Raw genomic sequence first — 17855 nt, 5'->3', positions numbered from 1 at the left:
CTGCCGCAGCCTCTCTCGCACTCTGGAAGTGAAATCGTTTGGCTGTACCCGACTTTGAACTCGATTAGTGTCCCCAGCAAACACAGCCAGTAGCAGGACTGCAAGGCTGCTTAGAGTTGCTTTTCAAGGACAGCTTTGTTGCCCAATATCCTGAAACAATATCCTGTTTTCCTCACAAGAAAAAAATTCCTAATGGGATTAATATTAAATCCGTCTTTTAAAGGAGACAAAAATGCAGTGGCACAGAACAGGAAGGGCTCCTTTCCACTTTCCAGGAGATGTTGAATGGCAGCAGCAGCAGCAGCAGCAGCGCTGTCCTGTGGCTCCTCGCCGGCCCATCCAGCCCCTCGCTGCCCACCTGAGCTCTGCCCTCCCGCTTTCTGCATCTCCCCAAACCACAGCGCGCTCGGGGCGTCGTGTGGCAGCGCCAGAGAAGGGACACGGGCCCAGCTGTCACACGGCTTCGTCCCCGCAGCGCTGGGTCTCCCCAGAGGCCACGGGAAGCGTGTCCCGGCGGGGCTCCCCCGCTGTGGCTGGCGGCAGCGCCCGGGCAGGGCAGAGCGCTCGGGGCCGCGGGTGAAGCCACGCGGCGCTTTGATCCAAAATGGCCCCTTTAAACTGTTACTCACCTTGTTGTCTAAGCAAAACTGGGTGCAGGCCTCACACAGAAAGAGTGCGTCACGGAAACCTCCCACCCACTCGCTCTTTGCTTTACCGTGTCCTGCCTCAGAACTGGGTCAGTGAGTTTGTTGTAGTCCCTGGAGTTTTGGGGAGCGCCCCTGGCCCACGGAGCGCCCCGGCACGCGCAGGGCACGTGTAAGACACACACGGGGCACCCACGGAGCGCGCAGAGAGCGTGCAGAGAGCGCACACGGAGCACGCACAGGGCACACATGGAGCGTGCACAGGGCATGCACAGAGTGCACACAGGGCACGCAGGGAGCACGCGCGGAGCTGCGGCGCAAGGAGTGGCGCTTCCCCGTGGTTGGGACGGGCTCGCACCTCTGCAGCCTTTTCCCTCTTTCCCTCTCTTGGCTCCGAGCTGGACGGCACCGCGCTCCTTCACACCAAAGCAGAGCACGAGCCACGCGGCCCAGGAGACAATTCGCGTCATTAGGCTGCAGCTGGAGAAGAACATCCGCAGGTAACGGCCCCTTTGTGCAGCACCGGGCACCTGGGGGTGAAGAGCCCTCGCGCCCGCGTGCCACGGGCAGTTTTGCAGCTGGAGGACGAGCAGCGCTGCTCAGGACGGGGTGCGCTCCCCGCGAGGGCCTGTTGTTCCGGGCGTGGGCCCGTTTTCTCCCGCAAAACCCAACGGCGAGGGGAACGCCAACGGCACCCAGCTCATCCCCGGCCCTCAGCACCCGCTGCTGGCGCCCGTTCGGCTGAAAGACCGGCGGCCCCGCCAGATGTGTCCCCCCGCAGCTCACGGCCGCCGTGGGCCGCAGCAGCCGCCGATTCTGCGGCCGGACCCACGGTTTGTAACGGAGACGCTTCGCAGCCTCCCCCAGCGCAAAGGGGGGTCCCCCGGCAGCGTGGGGAGCGAACCCACGGAGGGAACACCCCCCCACACACACACCCCGCCACGGGTGGAACTGCGGGTCAAGCGGATCCCCGAGGGGGGGCGGCGGAAGCCCCCCCGGGCCGGTACGTGCCGGGGCGCACGGCGCGAGGGGCCCCGCGTGGGCTGCCGGTGCGGGGCGCACGTGGCGCGGCGGGAAGGGGGGGAGTGGGGCGGCGGGGGGGGGCGGCGCCTCGGCGGCGGCCCGACCCCCTCCCCGCCTACCCGCGGCCCCTCCGCCCTTATAACGGCGGGGGCGGGGGCGGCGGTAGCTCGGCCGGCGGCGGCACGCGCAGGTAGGGCCCGGCGACCGCCCACGTGGCGGGATTCGGGATCCGGGATGGGGGGGGGCCGCGTCCCGGTCACCGCGGTTTCCCGGGGCGAGACCCGCGGCTCCGGCAGCTCCACGCGCTCCGGTGCCCCGCTGCACCCCCCCCGCTCCCCGGCCCGGTGCTCCCGGGGACGCGCGGGCCGGTCACGCGTGGGCGCCGCCGGGCTCCGCACACCGGGAAGTTCCCCGCCGGCGGCGCGGCCGGTCTGGCCGTGCCGGGGCCGCCGCTCCGGGCCTTCCGCCGCCCCGGGGGTGCACGTGGGGACCGGGGTTTGTCGCTCTGGACCAGCCGCCTGGGTGGGGGTCCCACCCCCCACACGTCCGTGGTCCCCGTGGCCTCCCCCGGTGGGGAGGTTGGTGGCGCCGGGGGGAAAGGGAGATGCTCTGCCCCGGGGGGGGTTTCCCGTCCCTCCGCCGTGGCGGGTCGTGCCCCCGGCGTGGCTGGCGGGGACGCGGCCCCTCTCAGTTCCCCCCGGGAGGCCGCTTGTTTTCAGGGGCTGTGCCGGGGCGTCCCCTCCGCACCGGCGTGCGGGTGCCCGATAGCGGGGGGTGCGGGGGGAGGAGGTGACTAACCTGCGTGTCTGGCACCCGATAAGAGAAGGGGAGCTCCGGGAGGCCCCTCCGGGCCGGGTCCCCGGGAACGGCGTGGGAAGCGCGTCCCGTGGAGGAGGGTGGGTCTGCGGGACGGGGGGGTGGGAGGGGGGTGTCCCCCGAACCCCCCCGGGCAGTGGTCGTGGGCAGCGCGGCTGGAGCCCTGCGTGGGGCCACGGTTCCCGCTGGTTTGCCCACGCCGGCCCTCGGGTGTCCCGTCCCAGCAGGTCTCGGAGCGGGGCCTCGGCCGCTCGAAGCCGCTGGGGCGGGAGAGTCGCCGCGGCCCTTCCCGTGGCGGGGTGCGCTGGGCTCGGTGGGAGCCCGGAGGCCCCAAGTCCAGGAGAGCCCGAGGCCTTTCCGTGCGCCTTTGGCTTTGCTCGGGAGGAGGCTGCACCCACCCGGGTCCCCGATGTGTGCCGAGGTGTTGGGGTGGCCGGCAGCGGGCAGCTGGAGCCGTCGGAGCTCGCTCCTGCAAACCGCTTCCCTGCGGCTGGGCGCAGCGGGGGCTCGCGTGGCCTGGGGACCGCTCTTTGTAGCCTGGTGGCCTCTGGCAGGTGTTTGCTAGCCCCGGGTTTGATGCTCGGAGCCAAGCGGGGCACCTGGGCTCCTGCGGAGAGTGAGCGGGCCCCGCTGCTGGGCCGCGTTCCCCGGGTGGGTGCCCTGGCCCATGCCGGGGTCCCGCGGGCGAGGGGTGCGCAAAGCCGTCACGGAAGGGTGAGCAGCGCTGGAGAAGAGGGGATGAGCACGAACGGGAGGAGCAGAAGGAAATGGTGGGTGACTTGTTCCCGCAGCCGGAGAGGTGGGGTTTGTGCCCTGCCCTGTAGCGCTGTCCCGGGAGGTCGGGCCCTTTGCACAAGGGTCACTGGTAGTTTTGGGCTTTAAGTTTCTTCTGAGGAAAAAATAGGGGTTTTTTTTAGCTGCATCACAAGAAACCTGAAATCTAAAGATACTGGTTTTGTGCTTTCTGTGAGCCTTTTTGTGGTGCACAAGCATCCTATTTTCATGCTAAGTGAGGTAATTTAGTGCTGGCTGACTCTCCTGGGTGTCTCTGCTCAGAGGGTTTCTTGGCTGTGTCTGGAAGGAAAGGAGCAGGGCTGAGAAATGGGCCAGCGCACGGAATAGCTGGGGTGTGCTGGGGGCGCGGGGCGGGCTCGGGGTCCCGGTGTAGAGAAGCCCCTGGAGCTCCTGTTGGGTGGCTTTGCGAGAAGGGGCTTTCTCAATCTTTGATTAATCGCTGGGGCGATGGATCTCTCCATGACAGAGAAGTGTTTTGCCAGTGCAGGCCTCCCTGCCCCGGAGTCACAGGGTGCCCAGGCCTGGAAGGTGTGAAGCATCCATCCTGCCCTTGCAGGGGGTGGGTCCTGAAAAAGGTGCGAATGGTTGCGTGTGCTTTGTTGGCTCTTATCTCACACAATTGGTCTGATTTTTCTGGCAGCTAAGGTGGAAAATACCCAGCGACTTGCCCGCTATTATTGCTTATATCCTTTGTGAGGAGTTGGGAAGCTGCACGTAGGCTAAGGGAGGCGAGTTGCATCCCATTCAGCCCTGTAGTGCTAATCTCATTGTTGCACTTTTATGGCTTTTCCTATTTCTTTCCGTGAAATCAGCCTGTAACAGTGACTGTAACAAAGTGGGAGCCTCTCACCGGTGGTGTCTGCGTGACTCATTTTCAAATGTGCCCTTAAAGCTGCTGCAGTGTAGTTGTGCTGCAGCCAAAGAAAACTCATGTGGAGCCGTAGTTAATTCCCGTAAACCACAGTCACCCGGGCGCTGGTGAGTGTCCCCCTCGCCGTACCTGTGCTGCCTCGGCCCTGGGCTGGGGGGATGATGTGGCGGGGGCGCGGGCAGCTCGGACTCGCGCTCTCAGGGAGGGGAGCAGCGGTTACGCTTTGGCGCTGGTGGTTGTGACTTTCTGGGGCTTCGCAGCCTCGCGCTCCCCGTCTCTGCCCTGGAGCCCCGAGCGGCCGCGGCCCTGGCTGCCCGTGCGGGTGTCTAATGAAAGAATGCCAACGCTGTTCTGCACCACATTTTTCTCATTCTGAGGATTTCCTGGCGGGCACGGGACATCCTGGGAGCATTCCCGAGCACCGCTGGTGCGGGCAGGATCGGCGCTGTGCCCTGGCAGAGCACGGCTTGTGCTCGGGGCGGGACTCTGAAGCCCTGCACAGGGCCTGGGAGCCCCCCTGTCCCCTCCTGAGGTGGGGGGGCTCACAGCTGGTGCTGGGGAAGCCCTTCCCTAGGGACAGGGCACGAGCAGAGTCTGGGGCTGTGTCACCAGCAGTGCCCGCGCCGGAGGGCAGGTACCTTGTACTTCAGCGTGTGCCGTGTGCGTGAGTCCCTTCGAACCTGCGGGTGGAACTCCCCAGCAAGGCCGAGCCTTTCCACAGCCCCGCAGCTCCCCGGGTGAAGCGCCGGCAGCCAGATGGGCCATGAACATGGGGTGGCAGTGGCCAGCCCCTGCTGCCCGGGGATGAGCCGTCCTCGTGGGGCAGGTCAGAGACGGGGCTCTGGGTGCTGCGCCGGGGCTTGAAGCTGATGTGAGCCCAGAGGACACCCATAAGGGCTGCTTCACGTAACGTCCTAGTAACCCACCTGCAAACCCTCCAGGTCTGCCTGCAGGGTTTTGGGAGAGCCATGGCCAGGCTCTGCTATAGAAATAAGCCAGGCTTTCTGCTTTGGTCTTGTTGATGGCTTAAGCTTGACTTCACACTTTCTCATCCCAGTAAGACGCTTGGTCCTTGCTCAGACAGGCTGAGCGTCGCTGTGCTGATAACCGGGGGTGCAGCCTGTCTGGTATCTGTCTGGTGGGCAGAAATAGCTGCCTGTCTTTCTGTTTGGTTGGTTGTTCCCCCCAAAGCTCCTGACAAACCATCCCACCATCCCGCTCAAGGTGGCTCACAGCCTTTCACAGCCTGTGCACTGCAGCTGCTGTGCTGGGAACCATCTTTAGGGGGCTGGGGGGTCCCGTCTGCCCGAGAGACCCATGGCGGGTGTCCAGGGAAGGCCTCTGGCCCTGCCCGGGGAGCGCCGGCGGCCGTGGGGTGAGCGGGGGCCGCTCCCACCTCTGCAGGCCGGGGCTCGTGCCGGCGGCGGGGAGCAGCCGCCGCGGCCGCTGTGCCCCGTGGCGTCTGTCTGTCTGCGTGCCCGGGTTAGCTCACCAGGCTGGCAGACCGGGGCACGTCTGAGGGTGCCGCTGGGTGAGAGGTGCTGAGCGGGGCCGGGCCGCTTCTGGGAAAACCGTTGAGCTCGCCCGTGCGGGCTGCTGGCCTTGAGCAAACCCTGCCCGTGCTGCTGACCTGGCCTCACCCCGCGGCTGAGCGGGACCTCAATCGGCCATTGTCTCGGGGCAGAGCCCTCGGAGCGCCGGGAGTCACGTAGGCCATGTGCCACCAGGTTAAACCCTGCCTATGGGCACTCACTGGAATTACAGCTCCGCGCTTAATGCTATAAACCCGCTTAAAACTGGTGAAAGTGGTGTCTCGTTAGCTCATAACAATCTCCATTTCATCTTGCTTCTGGCCAGAAAAAGGCCAAATTTGAAGCTATAAAGCGTTACTGGCTGTAAACAGCCCGCAGTTGCCAGCGCCTCCATTTCCCCAGCAGGAAGCACGAGGTCTTGGGGTAGTTTAGGGACCAAAGGGATGCTCGGGGTCTGCTGGCTCCCCATGTGGACAAATGTGTGGGGTGTTCAGGGCCCCGTGCTGTCCATGGGACATGTCCATGGGCTGTGAACGATTTTGGGGGGCTGGGCTGGGGAGGGGGAGACATGTTTCAGGCCCTCGTTTGGTTAAAGCTCCGGGACAGGCCTGGTGGGGCCGGGCGCTCGCCAGGCTTATGGGGAGCCACGTCCCCTTCCCCTTCCTGCGTCCCTCCGCTCTGCCGGGGGCTCGAGGCAGGTCTGGTGCTGCTGGCGGGGGGCAGCGTTGTGCCCGTCCTGCCGGGCCTGGGTGTTCCAGTGCTGGCGTTGGCTGCCCGAAGGCCACGTCCCGCTGACAAAGGCACGAGGAGCCCAAACGTGGTGCAGCGGGGATGTCCCTGGGGGTCTGGCTGCCGCTGAGATCCTGCTCCAGGCATCGCCGTGTCCCTCTTTGGAGCTGGGAGAGCGCAGGAGGAGCCGGGAGCGGAGCAGCTGTGCTGGGACCAGCCACCACGGACTTCCCGTCGGCCAGGGAGGAGCGTGCCGAGGTGCTGGGTGGGGCTCTGCCTGCCACCCCCAGTGCCCTGCTCCTGGGGAAGGGTTTTGCAGGCTCACAGGGCAGCAAACACCAGGTGAGCCTGTGCCCGAGCAGGAAACCTTGAGCTGGAGGGATGTGTGAGGGGATGGCAGAGGCGTGTGGTGCCCAGGCAGGGGACGTCCCTCTTCCTCTGACCCCGAAAGGGGCGGTGTGAGGACACTTTCATAAAGGGTTTGCCCAGAAATACTTTGTGGCATTTGCAGGCTTTATAAATGTGAGCCTCTGTCTTTCTGCTCTGGAGTCTTGCCAATCCAGGGCTTTTAAAAGCACAGCAATTTGCCGCATTATGTAACTAAAAGTCTCAATCTTCCTGTTCCAGGCCCCTCCAGAGAAGGGATAACAGTGCTTGTGCACAGGAGCTGGGCGATACAAGGGGTTTTAGTCTTCTGCGGGATCTGTTTCGAGATGATACAGTCCTCCTCCTTGCCCAAGAAGTCTCAGTTCCTGCTCTCGCCATTGCTGTGCAGAGGAGGGTTGCTGTAGGCTACCCATTCCTGCGGATTAGTCAAGACATTTACGGGGAGCAGATGTGATACTTGCAGTCATTACTTGGTCTCATCAGTCTTAATTACTGCAAATATGGTTATTTTATTTCCTAATAGGGCAAACTGTAGCTGGCTGCCTGGCAGCTGTGAATTTGACTTCCAAACACGTCTTACACGTTGCAGCTCTTCCAAAACAGAGCTGTAAATGTCATAACTATGTTCTGGTGTTTTTTTTCCTTTTTGCAAAAGGGAGGGAAGCTTTCCAATTGAACTGGCTGCCTTACATCTGTGTTTTTTTTTTCTCTTGCATTTGAAACTTCTGTGTGGGGGCAAGGAGGAAATCAGCAAGAAGCCTTAATGCGGTTGAAGGAAGAGCTTTCTAAAACTGGTCTGTCTTAATGAGGACTTTCAATGAGTCAGGGAAAAATGTTGTGGCATGTAGAACTCGTCATGTAAACCCTCTGGCATCAGGCTTTTGGGAATCTTGCTTTGTGGCCTCAAACCTTGTTCGGTTCAAGGTTTTTCACTGCCTCAGCAATGCAAGAGAGGTCATGTCTAACCCGCCAGAAGTCTTTTATTTTATAGGCAGATGCCACCTGAGCACCCACAGGAGGAGGAATGCTGCTCGCAGGGAAAGAACAAATAGATGAACCAAGCCGCAGTAATTTCGGTGCAGTCGAGCTCCTTGAGAGTGGTGAAAGAATTAAACTTGTGTGTGTCTCGGCAGCAAAAGGGAAAAATCCCTAACACCTCATCAGCACCCCCCAGCTTTTGCTTTGGATAGCTTTTATTGCCAGTAGTTTTAATTAGTGCTAACAAGTAGATTGTATTCCTTGCTGGTAGTTTTTATTGCCAACACCTGGTAGTCTCATATTTTAGAAACATTTCAGACAAATCCATGTAGTTAGATGATGCTTTAAAGTTCACTGAATGCTGTGAAAGCTCACTATGACTCAAAAGCAAGAAGTGGCTGGAAAGCGCATTGTGCAGCCGGTGTGGGGAAGTGATGTTAAGTGAAACACAGTGTTCTCAGCAGCTTATCAGAAAGAGGATGACGGCGGGTGGACTGCTCCCTGTACCGAGGCCGGAGGTACGTGGTGAGCCTCTGCAGAGCCTGGCACTTCCCTCCCCGCCTGCCAGTGCCAGGCTGGTGCCTGTGGGTGCGCGCTGGCTCCGGGCTCTGCTGCGGGGGTCTGCCGGCAGCCGGACCCCGCCGGCGTGGGCTCAGCCCGGTGTCGAACGGGCCACTCGGTGCGACTGCGGTCCCCGGGGGTCTGGGAGAGGAAATCGGCTCCTCTGGCTCCTGGGCATAGTTCAGCCGTGGACGTGCTCGGGGCAGCGTCTTGTAAATGATTCCTTTGTTGGAGCGGTGGGGTGGCTCGGATCTGCTCGTGATGGTCATGTGTCGCACTGGCTGGGGTGCAGGGAAATACCCTGCCAGCAAAAAAATCGGTGTCTGGGTCGGGCTAAACCGGCCTTAGCGGCTTACAGAAACCGGCCTCCCGTGCTTTGCTTCCTCTTGCCCTGTGTGGGTCCGAGGCGACGCCGGAGCACGTCCGGGTGTCGGGTGGCTCTGGCAAACCCGGTGCCGTATCGGGTAACTTTGCCGCCGGTGCCAGGTGGGAGCGGGGGCACCCGCGGGCCGGGGCCACCGGCCGGGCTTTAGCCGAGACACCCGGATCCCGGCCTCGGGTGTGCACCCAAGTGTGAGCGAAAGCAGGGCAGGCGCCCGCGGCACTGCGGGGTGGGCCGAGGGCACGGCGGGACGTGCCAGGTAGATGCCGGCGTGTCAGCAGCCGTGGATGAGATGGTAATCGCCCTGAGCCTGAACGGATGTGTGCTATAAATAGGAGGCTGCACCTCTCTGAGCCAGCATGCTGCTTTGAAGTTGTCGCTGCGCCTGGTGTGACCTGGGGGAGCTCTGGAGAAAGCTCGGAGGCGGCTGTTTCTTGTAGTAGGAACCTGAGCAGCAGAGCAGGGAGCTGCGGAGTGAGGGGTGGGCTCTGGCCAAGGAGCTCCTTGTTCCCACCTGGGCCAATGGTGCTTGGTATGGGGGCGCGGGGGGAGTCTCTGACTGTGAGGCCGCAGAGGGCCACGGGCTGTCAGAAAGTGTCTTCTGAAATCTGTGGGGGCACACAGGGGTTCTGGGAACTAGTGATTCCTGTTGCTTTGCATACTGTACACCACCTTCACGAGCAGCTGCTCTGGTTGCGTTTCCTCCCTGGGACGGCTTGTGCTGCTCTCTGCTGCCGTATTTTTCGAGTAACCACAGCTCCAGGGTGTGATCTGGCCATGCTGCAGCACGGGGAACGCACGAGCAGCCCGACCCTGCCGGGCTCCAAACCAGCCTCTCCCTGCTCAGCCTCTCGAAGGGGATTCCACACTTCAGCAAGCCTGGATGACGTTGCCCCATTTTTGTTTTCTGATCCCTTCTGGTTTTGAGCTTTTAAGGTGAATTGTTTTAAGCTGAGGTGCTTTCATGAAACCTGCTGTAGCCTTTTCGGTAGGGAAGGAGGGTTTGGCTGCAGCTGGGTTGAGGTGTGCCCAGCTGGGACCCAGATCACAGAGAACTGGGCTTTGCCAGGCTGTGACTGCTCTGGGCAGACCCACGTCCCTTCCCTGGTCACTGCTCAGGCCAAGGTTAGCCGCAGCCCATGACCTTCAGGGCTGATGGCTGTGCTGGGACACCTGCCTGCTCTTCCTTCACAGAAATGGAGGTGTCCCGGCTCGTGCCCGTGGACTGACTTCCCCTGGTGTGTCTGCATTTAATAACCTGGGTGTGCCGTTCCTGCTCCGGGTGGCCTGGGGCTTCCCAAGGTTTCCCGGTGTGCTGGGGCGGTGCTGGGACCACGCTCCTGGAGAAGAAGCTGCAGGGGCTCGACCAGACTGGCCACTGCCATGTGCTGCCGGTAGCCCTGCCCACTTCACCCTGCTGCTGGCAAGGTCACTGCCTGCTCTTTTTCAGCTTAGGGCGGGGTATTATGTCTTAAATTTGTTGCTTATGACTACCTGCTGGCCAGGGCTCTTAGAAATGCCAGCTGCAATCTGAGCATGTGTTCTGGCTTTGGGGCTGGTGTGCTGGCGAGCCCCCAGCACTCACCCCTGGGATCGGCTCTCCTGGAGGTGGTCCGGGGCGCTGGTGCCGTGCCAGCCTGGCGAGCAGGGCTCGAGCCGTGCCACTGCGTGCCAGGGAGCGGTGGTGCAGCCATCTGCTTTCAGCTGAGGCAATGCTTTGTCCTTTGCAGATCTTTGAACCCCAACCGAGTCATCGCCAACTTGGTTCAAGATGCCACCAGCCATCGGAGGCCCTGTGGGATACACCCCTCCTGAAGGAGGGTGGGGATGGGCCGTGGTCATCGGAGCCTTCATCTCCATTGGGTTTTCCTATGCCTTCCCCAAATCCATCACCGTGTTCTTCAAAGAGATTGAGGTCATCTTCAACGCGTCCAGCAGCAAAGTCTCATGGATCTCCTCCATCATGCTGGCTGTGATGTATGCGGGAGGTGAGTGGGCTGGAGGCAGCAGTACACGTGCTCGTGCGTGGCGGTATGGGATGTGGCGCTCTGGGTCTGCTCCGTGTCTTGCTGTAGTGACGACAACCAAAACTTTGCTCAAAGTTGGAATTCTCTCCTTACGTGGGAGCAAAACTTCCCTTAGCGAGTTTGCTTGAACTAGGTTGCTCAAAAGTTCTATTTAATGCCCAGAATGCAAAAACCGGGTTAATCTGTCCTCCTCTGCAAAGCTGTAAGTAAAATCTTTCCGGGGACTTACAACTTGTGTAATTCTGCCCTTGTCCTTGTTACAGGGCGCTGCGGACGCTGCGTCCGCTTCCAGCGCCTGCCCGAAGGCCGGGAGCTGCTGTGCCACGCGTGGGAGCCCTGCTCGCAGGGTCTCTTTCTTTTAGATAACACATTGATTTTTTTTTTTTTTAATCCAGCAAACAGTGACTGTATCTAGGGACCAGTCCCCAGTTTCTGGTTGGCTCTGATGTCTCAGTGCACTCGGCACAGCTGAGCGGCCCGAGACACACGGGTGGAATAAAGCAAAACTACTTAAGCTGAAGCAGCTCCCCTCCCCCATCCTTCAGAAATGGCTCCTTGGAGTCTTCCAGGCCCCAAGCTGAGCGCTTTATGCTTGTCCTGAACGGGCGAGGCACGGGGCGATGTGCTCCCGGCCCTCGTCTCGCCTGTCTCCAAACCCTGGTGTCTCGTACCCGCCTGCAAACGCAGCTTTGCGCTGGGTCGCTGGGCTGAAAGAAACTCTTATTGGGAGCCTGTTGTTGTGTCCACTTCAGAGGCAAATCGGAGCTTGTGCCGCTGCCATCCCAGCTGGCGAACTGCCCGCGTCCTCGTCGCGTTTGTGCTTGGAGAGGAGCTGACGTCAGCACCCGGCTAAGCACGAGGCGCTTCCTTTGGGGGAACAGGCTCTGCTTTGTCCTCGCTCAGCTAGCGAAGCGACCAGCACATTTCCCTGCTCCGATGTTATAACAAGCTTGTAAACCGTGTAACTGCCTTAATGAGACTCAATCTGGGCCATTCCTCCTCTCCTAATAGCTCAGAGCTGGTTCCTCTGGGTGCCCCGGGGGCGGCACTGCCTGGAGCTGCTGGGCAGCTGGGGTGAGACCTCCCCACCCCCCGGGCTGTCCCTCTGCCCCCTCCCTCCACGCTGACACTGTCTCTCCAGCTCCCCTTGAACTGTTGCCATTAAATCCCAGCAGCTCGCCAGTTCTGAGCCGCTTGCCTGTAAGCAGGGATGCCGAAGGTACCAGACCTGCCCCAGGAGCATCCCCCGGCTGCTGGAGCGTGGGAACACGCCGCTGCCCCACTTGCTCGTTCCAGGGCTCCTGCAGCCTGAGCCCAGACCCTTGGCAGGGGCTGAACCTGCTGGAGCCGTCACTGCACATCCTATTCTCCCTGTCCCTAGTGCACCTTCCTGCGGGAGCTGTGTGCCTGCTGGAGGCAAAAAAAGTAGCTCATGCTCTGACAAAATGTCCTGGGCTGATGGTGTCTTGCAGAGCTGGGGTAGCTCCTGTCCTGGGCAAGGCCAGAGGTGGCGGAGCAGCTCGTCCCAGCCCCGTGCAGTCGCCATTGGGGTTTGTGGGTGTAACAGTCCCAGACGCCCCTTTCTCAGCTCCACGTTAGGATTAGGGAGGACTCTGGTTCCATTACTTACACTTTTTTTCACAGCGTGAATAATCAAAACAGATCAGCTAACATTTGGTTGGAAATGCTTCATGTGAGTCTTTAAGATAGGAGTGGGTGTGAATTCTTTTTTTTTAATTAAAGAAAAGAAAGGGGGTGGGTGGGAGTTGCCACCAGGGCACACGGTGCTGCCAGGCGCTTCCTGCTATCTGTCCTTGGAGCCTGCTGCTCTGGGCTGGCTTTCCTGGAGGGAAGGCTGCCACTGCTGCCTTTAGACTCTGTCCAGGGGCATCATGTTTGCCAAGTTCAAGGTACAGGTTTTGCAAAGTGCTGAGTGCTCTGTGGGGCAGCGTGTGGGGCTTGGGGTGATGTGGCAGCCCCAGGGTGCTGCTGCTGCCTCTCATGGGGCCGTGGCCGGTGGCATCGGGCTGGAGCTGCCGGTGCTCTGGCTGGCACGTAGTCACCACGCGGGCTGCGGGGAGCTGCGGGGCTGGGGCAGCCTCTGGGGTAGCAGAGCTTCTGTGACCTTCTCCCGGCTTTGTTTGAACTGGGCAAAAAGGTCAAGTAGCGTCTGAGGACCCATGAATAACATGTTGACAACCTTCTATCTGTTAATGGCAAAACTGGGTCTGTTAATGTTCAATGGATGTTCATTCAGTTTATTTAAATACATTTTAGTATCTGTAGAGCATGCTTCACAGTATCTAATCACTGTTTGCTTTGGATTAAAACTCCTGATAATGAAGCACTTAAAGGCGAGAGCGTGCAGAGCAATTGGGCTCTTCCTGCCTTAAGGACAGCAGTGAAAGCAGCAGCACCCCTTCCCCCAGGGCGCCCGGTGCCGCTCCTCTGCCTTCGCCCATCCCAGCTGTTTCTTCACAGCTCTGGCCTCGATCAGAAACCTCTCCCTGGAGATAATCAGAAACCTCTCCCTGGAGAAGGGCAGCTGCTGTGCGCTTGCTTTGCTGCAGAGACCCAGCCCAGGGCAGGTGGCTTCACCCCATCCCAAACCCCTGTCCCTGGGGGTGGCTGGTGCCCAGGCAGCTCCTGGTTTAGGCCACAGAAAGCAGCTTGCTCAGAGAAGTCCCAGCTTTGTGCTCTAACCAAATATCACACTTTTATCTCCAGCTGCCTCTGAACCTCCCGTCCTTTCCCCTTACCCAGTTCCCTCACTGGGTGAAGTGTCACTGTGTGAAGGCCTGTGGCGATAAACCTCCAGTGTGCTCGCGTGCCTCTGTCTTGTCTCTCGAGCAAAGATAACTCACCTCTGGGTGTGTGTCCTTCGACTCCCCAGGTCCCATCAGCAGCGTCCTGGTGAACAAATACGGCAGCCGGCCCATCATGATCGCCGGCGGCTGCCTCTCCGGCTGCGGGCTGATCGCAGCCTCCTTCTGCAACACGGTGGAGGGGCTCTACTTCTGCGTTGGGGTTGTAGGGGGTAAGTGATGGCCTGGCCCTCATGGGGGGCAGCGGAGGTAAGGCCTCTCCTGAGGCAGCAGGAGGAGTAGCCAAAACCCGTGGTAGGGAATGTCTGTGGTGAATTTGCATAAATCCTGATTCCTGTCACATATTTTAACAAGAGCTGGCCCCGGTCACGTAACGTGGGGAGACCGTACTAGTGACTGTACGTGGGACTAGTGCGTGGTGCAGAGAATAGAGCGTCCGCTGCTCCTGCCCCGGGTGAGGGCTGTGCCCTGCCCGTGACACAAGGTTTGTCACGAGCCGGGGCGGTTTTGCCCTTCCAGCTCCCGAACTCCTGCGTGCGGCTTCGCTGCTGCCCAGGCACCTTCTCCCACGTCGGTGGCGGGGGCCGAGTGCTGCTCCTGCCATGGGGAAGTTAACGCAGCCAAAACGGAGCTGCGAAGCCCCCAGAACTGAAACCCCCTCTCCCGCTCGTCCCACCAGCCCTCCTGCCAGTGCTGCTGGCTCGTGGGGGTGGTCGGGCTCTGAGCCCCTCGTCTCTCCTCTCCTTCAGGCCTTGGACTCGCCTTTAACTTGAACCCAGCCTTAACCATGATCGGCAAGTACTTCTTCAAGAAGCGTCCCCTGGCCAACGGGCTGGCGATGGCGGGCAGCCCCGTGTTCCTCTCCACCCTGGCACCCGTGAACCAGCTCTTCTTCGGCATATTTGGCTGGCGCGGCAGCTTCCTCATCCTCGGGGGCCTCTTGCTGAACTGCTGCGTCGCCGGGTCCCTGATGCGGCCCATAGGCCCCAAGCCGGATCAGCTGAAGAAAGAGGCTGCTAAGGAGGTGCTGCAGGAGGCTGGGAAGGCGGTGAAAAAGGACGACGGTGACACCAGCACAGACCTCATCGGCGGGAAGGCCAAGAAGCAGAAGACCACTTTTATGCAGACAATCAACAGGTTCTTGGACCTGTCCCTGTTCACCCACAGGGGCTTCCTGCTCTATCTGTCGGGCAACGTCATCATGTTCTTTGGGCTGTTCACTCCCTTGGTCTTCCTCAGCAATTACGCGAAGAGCAAGAAGATTGCTAATGAGTCTGCAGCCTTCCTGCTCTCCATCCTGGCCTTCGTAGACATGGTGGCCAGACCTTCCATGGGACTGGTGGCAAACACCAAGTGGATCAGACCCAGAATCCAGTACTTCTTCGCCATCTCTGTGATTTACAATGGGGTGTGCCACCTCTTGGCCCCCATGTCCACCACCTACGCCGGCTTCTGCATTTACGCCGGCTTCTTTGGCTTTGCCTTCGGCTGGCTGAGCTCGGTCCTGTTTGAGACCCTGATGGACCTGGTGGGAGCACAGCGGTTCTCCAGCGCTGTTGGCCTGGTGACCATCGTGGAGTGCTGCCCCGTGCTGCTGGGACCCCCCATGCTGGGTAGGTGTGCTGTACCTCCACGCAGCGGTGCCGGGTCCCCCCGAGCCATGGGCAGGTTGAGGAGGGGGGCGAGCACTGGCCCTGAGGCCGCTCCAGCATCTGAGGGATGGCTGAGGGGGTGGGGGCTGAGCCCCTGCAGAGGGTGGGGGAGCAGGGGCTGGAGGAGTGAAGGCCTGAAGCTGAAGGTGATGGGCTTGGGCTGCTCTTGGGAACATGTCCCTGGCCTGGAGCGGTTCTGGGGGTGTCTGGCTAAGCTGTCCCCTCTTTGTCCCTCAGGGAGGCTCAACGACATGTATGGTGACTACAAGTACACGTACTGGGCCTGTGGAGTCATTCTCATCGTCTCTGGGATCTACCTCTTCATCGGGATGGGCATCAACTACCGCCTGGTGGCAAAGGAGCAGAAGGCGGAGGAGAAGTCGAGGAAGGAAGGGAAGGAGGAGGAGACCAACATCGATGAGGCTGAGAAGCAGAAAGAGGCAAACAACGACGTGGCCCCCTCGCCTCAGAAGAGCGCGGAGGATGGTGTCAAAGAGGAGGAGAGCCACATGTGAGGGACCGGTCTCAATCCCGGGGTGTCGGGGAAGCGCCGCTGCCCTGGCGTGGCGGCTGGGGCAGTGCTCCGCTGGCGCTGGGCGGCCGTGAGAAGTGTTTAAACCAGGTGTTCATTTTTAACCAGGCTCTGAATTGTCTTTCCATCTGTGTTCAACAAAGGTAACAGGGCTACACACGCAGTATCCTCGCGTGTCGGGGGGCAGGGGGGCTTTTTATAGTCTGGCTTTTTAACAGTAACATGAATGTACTAATACGTGCCTTACAGTCTTCATACCTAGCTGAATCTGGATGAGCCTTAACTCTAAACCGTGCTTTAGCTCTGTATTCTGCTTGGGGGGGGGGGGGGGCGGGTACGCGTGTGTTTTGGGGAGTTTTGTTGTTAAAAAGCCATAAAAAGCAGGATACTGGATTTGTTGAAGCACGATGGGCTTCAGGGCCAGCCCCGGATGAATACTGCTTCACACGCTTCTTACCGCAGGCCCTCCGCGGAGGGGGAGACCCGGGCACGGGGCAGGCTGGGCTTCGGCTCCCGTGCCTGGTGCCTCCTGGCTCCGTAGGTGTTCTTTAGGTATGTTTTGAAAACACTTTAGTTACTGTAGTTGTTTAAAATCCCTCTTTCGTAGTTTTGCTCTCACGGGATATTCGGGTTGAAGGACAGCTGCAGTTCCTGCTGGGCAGCGTCGCCCGCTCCGGGGCCGTGGCAGCCCCCGTGTGCTCTCCGTGGGGAGGGCCGGGGGCCCCCCCGCCCCCTCGCTCTGCCCTGCCGGTGCCTCCTCTCAGCCCGACGCTGGGTGATGTGAAACGGGTGCGAGCGCAGGGGCTGGGCTGGGCTGGCAGCGCCGCGGGGCCGTGCTGCCCCGGCCCGGGGGGGGCTTCCCCTGCGCTGCCCCAGACGGGTGTTGCGGGTGCCTGACCCCGGGCAGAGCGGAGATGGTACATCCCTGAGACAGGCCTTCTGCTTTCGCTCTTCTATCTCTTAGAGAAACCTCTTTTACTTGCTTCTGTTCAACTGAGATCTTAAGGCGGTGGATGCCTAACCACTCACATCTAGGACACGTAAGGGGGAGGAAAGAATTTGTACGTATTTATTTTTTATTTTTTAGCGCTGGAAAATATCTCAACGTACGTGGAGCAGGTTAATGGCTCTCAAGTTCTAGTAAATGTTGATCAGAAATAATCTAAGAGGCTGAGTTTTTTTCAAATAAACTTGTTTTTTTACAATTTACCCGTCAAATGTTGGCCTTCTTTCCTAGAATCACACTCCTACGTGCCAGATGACGTATTTAGGGTCAGTTTTGGGGAGAGGTGAGTGGGGCTGTATCAGAGCCCGGGTCCCCACCCCCTGCTCCAGCACCCCAGGGCTGAGCGGGTCCTGGGGCTGTGGAGGCTGGTCCCCATCCAGCGAGGGCGAGGTGCCCCTTTCCTACCTCTTCAGCCCCAAGAGGAGGCTTTGGGGTTCAGCACAGCCAAGGGTCCTCATGTGTTCTGCTTTCAGAGATGTTCTCCTGCCCTTCTTTACAGGCTGCCTGTGAAAGCCTCGATCCCTCTTCATTGCGAGGGGCATGGACACACTTAAACGTCGGTTCCTGCGCTGCAGCCGCCCTCGAGCTCCCTGGGCTGTGGGGCTGCTTTGGGCTTTGTTTCAGTCTAAACCTCGCAGAAAGCAGGCCAGGGTTTTTTCATATTGTAGAGTAACTTTATAAAGTCAGCAGAGTATGTTGTACAAAAGAATTTTGTTGTCCAGTGCTGAGCTGTGATGCTGTAAAGTAATTTTATTTTCGTCTACATTCTGGGCTGCTGCCTGTCCCGGGCCGTGGTACCACCGCGGCTGACACGGGCGTTACCATAACCAGGCGCTGACGGGAGAGGCTCGCGCAGCCGGGGCAGGGTGCCAACCCTTCTTCTAAGGAAAAATGTTTAAATAATTTCCTGCTGCTTGGACTTGGCTGGCTGGGAACACTTTGGTAGTAAATCCTCAGCTGTCTTCTAAGGGTGGTCTGTGTGCCCTGTCCCCTCTGGGTGGTGCAGCCTGGGGCTGGGTGTCAGCCCCATCCTGCCTCGGGGATCTCCTGGGGGACCGTTCGTGTGGAGGAGGAAGGTGTGTGTGTGGGTTCAGG

The 17855-nt window shown here is 60.2% G+C and overlaps 1 protein-coding gene across 2 annotated transcripts; it reads left to right on the top strand.

Moving 5' to 3' along the window:
- The first annotated feature begins 1739 nt into the window (after positions 1–1739).
- SLC16A1 (solute carrier family 16 member 1) lies at positions 1740–16963 on the top strand. 2 transcript variants are annotated; one of them, XM_074849918.1, is made up of 5 exons: positions 1740–1857; positions 10449–10706; positions 13639–13782; positions 14320–15183; positions 15460–16963. In XM_074849918.1, the coding sequence occupies exons 2-5, from the start codon at positions 10490–10492 to the stop codon at positions 15735–15737; spliced, it is 1503 nt and encodes a 500-aa protein (XP_074706019.1). In that variant the 5' UTR covers positions 1740–1857; positions 10449–10489; the 3' UTR covers positions 15738–16963. The 2 variants fall into 2 exon arrangements, with proteins under 2 accessions (XP_074706019.1, XP_074706020.1); XM_074849919.1 differs by lacking the exon at positions 1740–1857 and adding an exon at positions 2466–2563.
- The last annotated feature ends 892 nt before the right edge of the window (positions 16964–17855 follow it).

The sequence above is a fragment of the Strix aluco genome, chromosome 25 (genome assembly GCF_031877795.1).
Source record: "Strix aluco isolate bStrAlu1 chromosome 25, bStrAlu1.hap1, whole genome shotgun sequence".
Taxonomy (NCBI): domain Eukaryota; kingdom Metazoa; phylum Chordata; class Aves; order Strigiformes; family Strigidae; genus Strix; species Strix aluco.
This window is presented reverse-complemented; position numbering and strand designations above follow the sequence as displayed.